The sequence below is a fragment of the Papaver somniferum genome, chromosome 9 (assembly GCF_003573695.1).
Source record: "Papaver somniferum cultivar HN1 chromosome 9, ASM357369v1, whole genome shotgun sequence".
In the NCBI taxonomy this organism is placed as follows: Eukaryota; Viridiplantae; Streptophyta; class Magnoliopsida; order Ranunculales; family Papaveraceae; genus Papaver; species Papaver somniferum.
In genome coordinates this window covers 193082765-193093212 of record NC_039366.1, presented here as the reverse complement: position 1 = coordinate 193093212, position 10448 = coordinate 193082765, and the positions used below count along the sequence as shown (strand labels likewise).

The 10448-nt window shown below is 35.6% G+C and overlaps 1 protein-coding gene across 1 annotated transcript; it reads left to right on the top strand.

The window, feature by feature from the left end:
- Nucleotides 1-1661: 1661 nt before the first annotated feature.
- LOC113314461 (ankyrin-1-like) lies at nucleotides 1662-8159 on the top strand. Its single transcript, XM_026563254.1, has 14 exons — nucleotides 1662-1832; nucleotides 1941-2028; nucleotides 2122-2184; nucleotides 2274-2447; nucleotides 2719-2850; nucleotides 3479-3618; nucleotides 4103-4189; nucleotides 5085-5210; nucleotides 5892-6035; nucleotides 6152-6211; nucleotides 6782-6883; nucleotides 7205-7375; nucleotides 7458-7537; nucleotides 7901-8159. The coding sequence occupies exons 2-14, from the start codon at nucleotides 1998-2000 to the stop codon at nucleotides 7953-7955; spliced, it is 1365 nt and encodes a 454-aa protein (XP_026419039.1). The 5' UTR covers nucleotides 1662-1832; nucleotides 1941-1997; the 3' UTR covers nucleotides 7956-8159.
- Nucleotides 8160-10448: the final 2289 nt, after the last annotated feature.

The following is a 10448-nucleotide window of genomic DNA, read 5'->3' as shown; positions in this document are numbered from 1 at the left end:
TGTAGATCTAGATTTACTTTTAGCGATGAAATTCATAAATGAACAAAACCTTTGATTTCTCTGGTTTTTTTAAGATGCGTCTTTTATTTATGATTATGTGAATACTGATTAGAAGAAAAACGATCGTTTTTTATTTGTTGCTGGACGATATAGGTTTATGATTTTCAGTTATTTTGGCTTTTGTCATGTGACGTGAATTCCAATAGTTTTGTTGTGAATTTATTTCATGAACTAATACTGATTATAAGTCAGAAAATATAACTTGGCGATAAATATCTTTGTATTAACTTCCATGTTGATGTTTTTTTATCTTATTTTTTTGATTGTTTTTACTGAACTTTTCCTAACAAGCCAAACACACCTATACTCCTAGTAGTTCTAATGTACGACTTCCTACTACTGGTAGTTGCTATTACCTTGCATTGCAAAATTTTGCACGACAAATGGACCCTTACGAACTTATAATTTATTTCACAAAAGAATGCAATTTTTTTTTGAATGCATAACAATGTGGTCAGTACCGGAACCAAAAAGTGAAGCTACATCTTGCTGAAACCACACTCCCCAGTTTTTTTTCAGAAAACTTATACATGGTAGTAGATTAACCCTTAGGTCAATGAAATTTATTGGTTAGTCCACCAAGTTCATTAGTTTAGTCCACTAGGTCGGGTAAGTTAGGGTCCGTTTGGCACGTTTAAAATATGAATGCACTGTAGTATCTATTACATACAATAATAATGTGATGCATAATATCAATTTTTCTAGTGTTCCCCCAAGAAAGTTTTGGAACGACGTTGGGGAGAAAAAGAAACCCGTTACTCCTAAAGACACTCAGAAATGGGTACCAAATACTTTTAATAAAGAAATAAGTGTATATAAGAAGGATCTCATAGAAAAGAGCACGACAAGGCTCAACATATTAATGAGTTACAGAAAAGTTTTTTTTTGGATAAACAAAAAACTGAGTTACAAAAAAGTCATTAAAAACTTCCTAAAAACTTTCAATGAGTTACACAAAAGTCATTGAAAGTTTTAAGGAAGTTGAAAAATACCCGGAGCTCTTCAACTTCCCATGGTGAACTAAATAATGTTCGCCTCAACAACTTGATTATGATGAAAGTGCATCCTCACCAAGAAAGATCCTAGTATAAAACATGGCGAGGGAGGAACAAGAACTAGGCACACATATTATATTGGGTAAGATGTTGAATATCCAGTAAAACTATAAGATTCATGATTGGATTCTTCTAAAAATGTACGTTCAACTAAAAGCATGTTTGGGTACATATCCAGAAGTAATTTTTCGACTTATAGGAGTCAAAATACAAGAAGCTAGACAATTATCACTACGAAATTACTTTTTAGAAGCAGAAAAATTATAAATTAATTTGGCATCAAATTACGAAATCACATATTGAAGCAAAAAAATAAAATAATACTATCCTCCTTGGCTTTTGTTTTCCGAGAAGTAGAAACATTTTTTTCCGGAAACGATGGACATCCCGCGGGCCCAGTCCCACGGGTTTAGTGTGGTCCCATCCCCTTGTGTGTTGCGGTAACAACCCGCGGGCCGGGATGTGAATCATCTTTTTTTTTTCTTCTTCTTCTCTGTCCATTTACTCGTGTTTTTCGTCCTCTTGGTATATCACGTGGCAAAACCCTCAGTCGTCCACTCGTCCCAAGTAAACCTTCTCTCTATTCTGTAGTGGTAAGCTAGAGTTAGAGTCTTCGTCTCTATCAGAAAAACGCAGACTACTCCATTCCTGCAGCGCCACCACCACCTCCACCACCACCACCACCACCACCGTCTCTGCTGAGCTTACACCAACCAGGTAGGCATAAGAATCTATTGTAAGGAAGTGATTTCTGTTTGTTTTTAGGGTTTTGAAATTTACGATGAATCTAAACCCATGTAATTTCACTGTGATGGTTTCTATTAGGCTGAAGTAAATTTTGGATAAACGAGAAAAAAACCCACGAATTTAAGAGAAAACGTAATGGCCCCTGATGCTTCTGAAGCTCTTGCAGGTATTCAAAAGGCATCAATAAGATTTAGTGTTCTATTTTTTGATGTTTCTTTTTCTCTTTTTCTATAACAGCTTCTTTTCTTCTGGATTTCAGTTAGAGAAAAAGTTCAGCAGTTTCTTAATGCTGCTCGTACTGGGGACCTTGATCTTTTCAAGAGTAAGTTATAATAACTCTTAACTGATGACAATTTCTGTTGATTTTTGGATTTTTTTTTGTTGAGTTTAATTGTTTATGTATTTTATCAGAACTAGCAGCAGAGCTTGACGATGAAGGGGAAGGGTTAAAGAAAACTGTTGAAGATGTTAAAGATGCAAATAAACGTGGGGCATTTCATTTTGCTGCTAGAGAGGGAAAAATTGAAGTTTGCAAGTACTTAGCCGAGGAATTGAAGATCGATGTTAATACAAAAGATGAGGATGGTGATTAAATAAACTTCTCTTTTGCAGTCAACTTACTTTATCTGCTAATAGTAACAACCTTTTACTAAGAATTATGTTTTCGTATATAGCGTCTCTGAATTTGTGCTTGTTGATCTCATGAATGATCGACATATAACACTGGGAAATTTCTGGTTAAAAAATGGTCCACAGAAGCTGGGTTTATAGTAGAGCCTTTGCTCTTAGTTTCTGTGAAAGATCATAAAAAGTTGAGGATATTTGATGTGTCTGCATTTCTTTACTGCTTTCGCAGGTGATACTCCACTTCTTCATGCTGTTAGACAAGGACATAATAACATTGCCAAATATCTTCTTGATTGCGGTGCAAATCCTGATGCTTCTAGTGAATTAGGAGCCACTGCTTTGCATCATGCTGCTGGAATGGGTATATTCCGCTAGTACTTTTATGTTTTTTCTTTCAGTTCTTAAATTTAGCTGCGTGGTTGAAGTTTATATATAGCATGTCTGCTTCCAGTTAAGAAAGTTGAATGGTTTCGTGGAACTTATTTCAATTGTATGTAGTTAGCTGGAGCTGGTCTCATACTTTGAAGTGTCACCTCTCTATGTTGCTAGTATTATTGTAATAGAACTTCATATAACATGGTTGCTATAGTCAGAAATGAAACTTACTAAAACTTTATGCAAGAAAGGCACCACACCTGTTATTCAATTCAGTTGCACAGAAAAGAACTCAGAGTTGATTGAAAGGTTTAAGATGTAAGACCTAAGCATGTTGGTAACTCATTGCTGTGTCAAGAGCTTTGATGCTATCCTTTGATAATCCTGTGGAAGAAGTCCTCGTGGTCTTGGCTTTAGATAAACTGACGGAGTTGGGATCACTGTGGGAGATAATGCCGTTTACCATGCATAAACTAGAGGATTATCGATCACTAGTCGTGTGAAATATGAATTGAGTGAGATCAAACTTTTGGAACTTATTGCCGAAATTATACCTTCATGCAAGATATAGTTGTATTCATGCTAACTGGTAAGAGTATTGACAATTTGCGCAGGAAACACTGAGCTGCTCAACCTCTTGCTCTCCAAAGTGGTTGAGGTTGATTCACAGAGTGATGCTGGTACACCACTCATTTGGGCTGCTGGTCATGGACAACCCGATGCAGTGAAAATTTTATTAGAACACCACGCTAATGTAATCTATCCTTATACTATTTTGTATCTTATATTCTTGGTTGCGTTGATATGCAGCAATTCTCAACCTTTTTCCTTTTCTTCACCATTCAAACGTTAGTTATCCGTTGGAGTTTCCAGCCTACATTATATTCTTTTTCTCTCTTCATCTTTGAAGCAATGGTACTTAGTGAAATCATTACTACTGTAACTACTTCCAAGGTATTCTATTCCTTGTGTAATGATGTTATGCCTGATGGCTACTTGTTTTTCTTATCATCATTAAGGTACTTTTTCCTGAGCTTGGTAGACAAAGACCATAGTAATCTAGAAGAGATTAATAACCGCTCTGTGACATGATAAGCCCATATGGGACAGATATTTGCTCATCAATTTTCTTAAGTAGTTTTTTTTAGTTATGGTCATTGATGTTATCACAGATTAAATTTTGTAATTAAAGTGTTCGGTTAGTTAGCTTGATCTTCCTCTGGTTTGTACCTTTACAGCCCAATGCGGAAACTGATGATGGTATTACTCCTCTTCTGTCAGCTGTAGCAGCCGGAGCTTTACCATGTTCAGAGCTGTTAGTTAAGGTAACACAATTTAAATACCCTTCTAGACTCGATTGTGTTTCAGAAAAAATTGGTTCGCAGATGTTTGATTAATTTCCACAAAATCCAAATTTCTTTTTTTTCCACCAGCCATTATTTTGTTTATGGGTACAGACTTAATATGATTTTACAGTATAGTTTGCTGTAGGTGTGAATTTCTTGTAGTAGCTTTTTTTCTTCAAAAGATAGTAGTAAGTAGCTGCCTATATAAACTACCGTATTTCAAGCGTATTTTATACAAACTACTTGGGAAAATCTATTCAGATATTTTGTTAGGATAATAAGACTTGAATTCACTATTTTTTTATATGCACAGACGTCTAGCTACTGTCAGCTTGACTTTGTCTTGAAAAATCATCAAAAGGAGGGAACGTCTCATCGCAAACTTTTTCTGAAAGTGGGCATGCAATGGGCTGTGTGCCACTAAGTTGTAAAAGTTTTTATTTTCTATTAAGTTTTATAGATTATATCCATGGCGACCTGGAGGTGGGTTCCTTGTTCCTTACACCAGAAAGGTAGGAAGAATGGAACAACCCTTATCGCTGATTTAAATGGAGCAAACCACGTAATAATAATGAAAAATAGCAGAATGATTTCTGGGATGAGATTTCTTAACACAAAGGCACACAACCAGATGATGCTGGTCAAACTCTTCGACTTCCCGTCTATCTAGATGATTACTCAGAGTAATTTATAGTTTAAGTTAGATATATTTAGATGACGTCTAACCCTGAAGGCATCAATGTTTAACCAGAGTGGAGGAGAAACAGAAGTCTGTATTAGATTGTTTGGTTTAATAATTTTAATAGGCTCTTGGTGTTGTTCCGTGAATGCAATATTTGATTGAGGACTGACTTTTGCCTTTATATCGGTACAGGCAGGGGCTAATCCAAACATTTCTGCCGGCGGAGCATCTCCTTTGCTCATCGCTGCTGAAATTGGAGGTTTTGATGTTATTGACTGCTTGATAAAAGCTGGAGCTGATCCCAACCTCACGGATGAGGTAAGGCAATTGCTTCTTTTTCTTTTTAGTTTTAGAAACCAACCAAACTGTGGGAGCTCAACTCCTATAGTTTGTTTTCACATGTAGTCAAGTTTATCTGTAATTAAAGAGCCTCGCATAATTTTCAAATTAAGGGTTTTTATCGGAGCAATTACTGTCACATAGTTTGTAATATTTTTATCGGAGAAATAATATAAATATGTGAAAACAATACCCTACAGGCAGATCTTACGTAGTTCCCTCCTTAATTACAAATACTATGTGTTTAAAACTTCAAAGATCTAACTGTGCTCTGTAGTGATGTATTTAAAAGTCTGATTGCATAGCACAGCTTCAATGTGATCGAAATTGATGGCGACTCCTTCTATCTTGTTGGAGGATCTTTGATTTAAGTTGTTTTCGTTTAATTGTACTGGTAAAAGAATGTTAGGTTTTTATAACTTATAACTATATTCTGACATCCTTTTACTTGGCGGTTCTAACTATACATGAAAATAACTCTAATTGTTTGATATCATAGAAAGTTCTGATCCGCGTAGCATCTCAAGTGTAATATGCATGAATCAGTGAACTCCTAAGAAGGACAATGGCTACAACCGCGTAGTTGGTGATATTCTAGTGGCTGAGTGTTACTATGATGTGATTTTTTCATTTTCTTTCTTCTTTTTGCTTTTTTCTCAGGATGGTCTGAAGCCCATACAAGTTGCTGCTGCTAGAGGTAATTCTGGTGTTGTGGAGGTTCTGTTCCCGTTGACAAATCCTGTTCAAACTATTTCAGACTGGAGTGTTGATGGACTAATCAAACATATGCAAGCTGAACAGCAGGTAGTTGGTGTATTTCTGAGTTGTTGCAAATCTTTGATAAGATTCTTAATTGTTCTGGGAACATTTTATTTCTTTCGTGCATTGATTTGGTCAACCTTTGATTTGAAATTGTGCAGGAAGTAAAGGAAGTTGATCAGTCTAAAGATACTAGTGTACAAAAACAAAATATTCCTGAGGTTACTTTCTTGCCTGCTGAGTTATTTTTGCTTGTAGTTTCTTGATTCAAAATGACTTGGGAGATTGATTCATTTTACAGTAAACATCATTAGTTAGTGCTTTCATTGACTTCTCAGTTGCTTGAATTTCATGTTTAAACTCCGCGAGAAGCAAACTGTAAAGCACGCTCTTGAGTTTGTTCCATCATATGATAATTCATTCCCTTTCAAATGCATTTGGGTTATTCCTTTAGGATTGATGCGAATTTGCAATACATGATGTTTGTCAAAGGGGTTGCGGTTGTTACTATTTGTTTGTTTGTTTATAGGTGGTTAGTTTTTATTCCATTCGGTATTTGTAGCCTGTCAATATGCAGCATCATTCACTTATACTTTCAAGAAATTTTTATTAATTTAAAAAACAAGCTTGGGCCATAGCTAGGGTAGGTAGATGATAAACTTTTAAGGCATATAAAAATAGCTAATGTGTAAAATATTAATTATTTTTGAACTGCAGTATTTTGTATTGCATCTGTGTTTATTCACGTGTGATTTTCAAGATGACGAATAAGTTTTTCACATTTTATTCAGGTTACACCCGAGGCAAAGAAGAAAGCTCTAGAGGCAAAATCAAGAGGTGAAAAAGCTTTCAAGAGAAACGATATTCATATGGCAGTAGATGCTTATACGCAGGTAACGCTTTCACATAGTTTATCAATTTGTATCTTGATTTAAATAAGATGGTTATTTAGATTTTGTCTTTGATTACCCTATGTTAAAAATGATATTTTCTCACGAAGTGTTTATTTGAGTCAATTTTTCACTCCTAAATCTCGTGAAAGACAATTTGAATTTCAAAATCAACTTTTCTGTTTTTCAGTCAAAATCAACTTTTCTGTTTTTTAGGATGATTGAATTACTGGATTGATCGGGTTCACGGTTTTTTCTTCTCAAAGCACTTTTCTTGAAATCTCACTAAATAGCTTTAATTAATCATTTGTGGCTCAACTGCAGGCTATCAATTTCGACCCAAGTGATGCTACCCTATTATCTAACAGAAGTCTTTGTTATATTCGCTTGGGACAACCCGAACATGCCTTAACAGATGCCAAGGCTTGCAGAGAGCTAAGACCAGACTGGCATAAAGCTTGTTACAGGGAAGGTGCAGCATTGCGTTTGTTGCAGGTATCTGCTGTATTTTCATATTTTTTACCTTCGATTTTCTTTTAATCAATTTGAATGGTTGATAAGTTTAGCTGAAATGCAGAGGTTTGAGGAAGCAGCAAATGCTTTCTATGAGGGTTTTCAACTAGATCCTGACAGCAAGGAGCTTGCAATTGCTTTCAGGTTATCATCATCCACTGTTTTTACCTCAGCCTTTTCTATCTGGTGATGAATTTTGGTAGTTCGTGTTTTGGAAAGTGTTTAGTCTGTATTATTTTAAATACTGACTGGGATTCTGGACATATCATCTTGGGCAATGCCAAAAAGCAGGATACTTTCACCCTGACATATTATATTATGAATAAGGATAGCACTATCTCATAACAAATTCTCCTCAACGACTTAGATTTACTTGTCTACCAATGTTTCTCCTAATTTTGGACCCTAGACAATATACAGGCAACCAACAAATGTGTGAAATTCTCTACATTTCATGTTGCTCGCTTCCATCCCTAACTTTTTTTATTTTACTGTTAATTTGTACAGGGAGGCTGTTGATGCTGGGAGGAAATTTCACGCTGCAAACCAGCAGAAGTCTTAGGAATGGTTATTGTTTACCAGCAATGGGCTTCTGAGATTTCACAGTGTTTACAAATTACAAAACGATTTTGTGAAATTTTATTTGTTAATAGTCGCAGTAGTTTTTTCTTTCTTTTCGAGTTCGCTAAATCTGTATAAAATGGTTTTATGTTTTGAGTTTGTTTTACTCTTTTATCGAAAATATACTGATGCTGTTTTCGCTTTAGAAGTTCTAGGTTTTTAGCTTTATAGGTCATCCGTGGTAAGTTAGCGTGCGCCCTTTACTAGTAGGTGTTGAGAATTTGGCTAAACTTAAGGGGATATGGGATGTCTAAATTGGTTTAAAAGATCAAATCCTCTATACTTAGAGCTTTTTGATAAATAACCATTATAATAACGGATCATGAGCTCGTGTATAATTGAGATCCCGTTTCGCAAGTCTAAGGATGGCACAACACCACAGTGAAGTTAGTAAATTGATACACTTAAGAGCTTTTTATATTGTCAGATGTTGAAACGGTGGCATGTTCAAAACCTGAAGAGCTTGCATATCCTCTTGCCTATAACCGTGCTAAAGAGATAAATTGATACAAAATTACAAAGGAAATGAAACATCAAATCAACGATTAGCAACAACATCATCATCGGAGAATGAACAGGCTATTCTAAGTGAAGTCTCAGACCAAACAAAATCTGAAGCCGAAACAACTCCCGTTGTAATTGGCTCTTACAGAACAAATTCCTAGCAACGAGCAGACGAGGATTAATCTTTTCTGGGGATTAATAGTAACTTATCGCCACAATGTAGGTTTCTGGAGATCATGTTTATTCATTCTGCAGGAATGAGCATGTCATTATATAACTTCATGATCTCCAATGAAACGTGACAAATTGTCAATAGCAAGTCCCATCTCCAAATTATGGAAAAATAAAGACTCAAAGAGGACAAAAACAAAGAGTTGGGAAAATAAAATAAAAACTGCATCAACAATGAAGTTACGGTATTTAACAAAATGACCGCGTGTAAAATGAAGGATTCTAATAAACCACCATCTATATACACTCAAGCCAACACGTTTTAAGATATGTCAGAACATGATTCAATCATATTTTAGTGAAGCCATGTAATCAATAAACAGATTCCTACAGGTTAGCTTAGATCAAGTCTATAGGAAGACCTTCACAGTTCACTCCAAGTTACAGGGGAGCCAAAACCATTAAGCAACGAAATTAAATCATTAAGCAACAAACAAGTGATGAGAATCAAGAATAGTATTGAAGCTTCCAATAATGTTATTCCGATCTAAGAAGCAAGAATGACATTAAATCATTAAGCAACAACCAAGTCATGAGAATCACCTAATAACCACTACAAAAATTATAACGAACAAATGAGAATTATTTCATTTATTAGACAACAAAATCTAGGAAAAACAAAAGAAGTTCACCTGGTCCTTGCGAATTGTGACAACACTACACACAGTCAAATCACCTAAGTTTATTGGCTAGGTTCTAATAGTCTAATATTTGCTCCATTTCTAAGCTCCCAACTGCAATGGTGCGATCAAACCCAGAGATCAAAGAGTAAAAAAAATGATTAAATTTGGATTTAGTCCGTTGTGTGACGCAGTGATAGAAGACTAAATTTGGTGGAGCAGAGGTATAAAATCCGCCCGATGAAACGAGATCGAATAAAAAAGAAAAAGAAAAAAATTATGGGGCGGAGGTATAAAATCCGCCCCAGTCAAGAGGAATGTTTTTTTGTATGGGCGGAGGTTTTTGAGTACGACCCACTCAAAACAAATTATAAAAAAAAAGAAAGAAATGGGGCGCAACTAATATTTGCGCCTGATGTCGGGTATAGTCTTAAATTACGCCTGACCAAAACCAAACTATCGACCAAATATAGTCTGGTTTTTGGTTATAGTCTGGTATTTGATCGATACTCCTTTCTGTAGCTTCTGGATTTTCCACCAAATTTTTGGTTATAGTCGATGACTGTGGTTGCTCACTACCAGATCCCAAAGAACTAAACGCCTATAAGCTTTTGCAAATTTCCCCAGCACCGCGAGACCACAAAAAGCTACTCTGCTTGCACTACAACATGTATTCATATTAAGATCGGACCATAACAATATATCAGATTAATTACAAAATACTAATATAAATTTATATCAAGATGGCCAATAGCAAAGTTAGGCCATCTCCACAAACAGCATGAAAGATTTATCAAGATTTGTTCTAATTATCTGCAAAATTTAGATGTCAGACCAGGATTGTCCCAAATGCTTAAAATCTACCCATAACTAGAAGTCGAGAGATAAACCTTCCTTTGATTCCGAAAATGCTGCCAAATATGATCACTCTAGACTAGATAAGGCTTTCTTTACATATGGAACACCCTAGATACGTAACAGAAAATGCAGTAATCATTAGACAGCTGAGCTACACAACCCTGAACCTCCCGTTCAAAGAAGAGGGATAAACAAGTCCACGCTGATCACCAAGCTTGTCT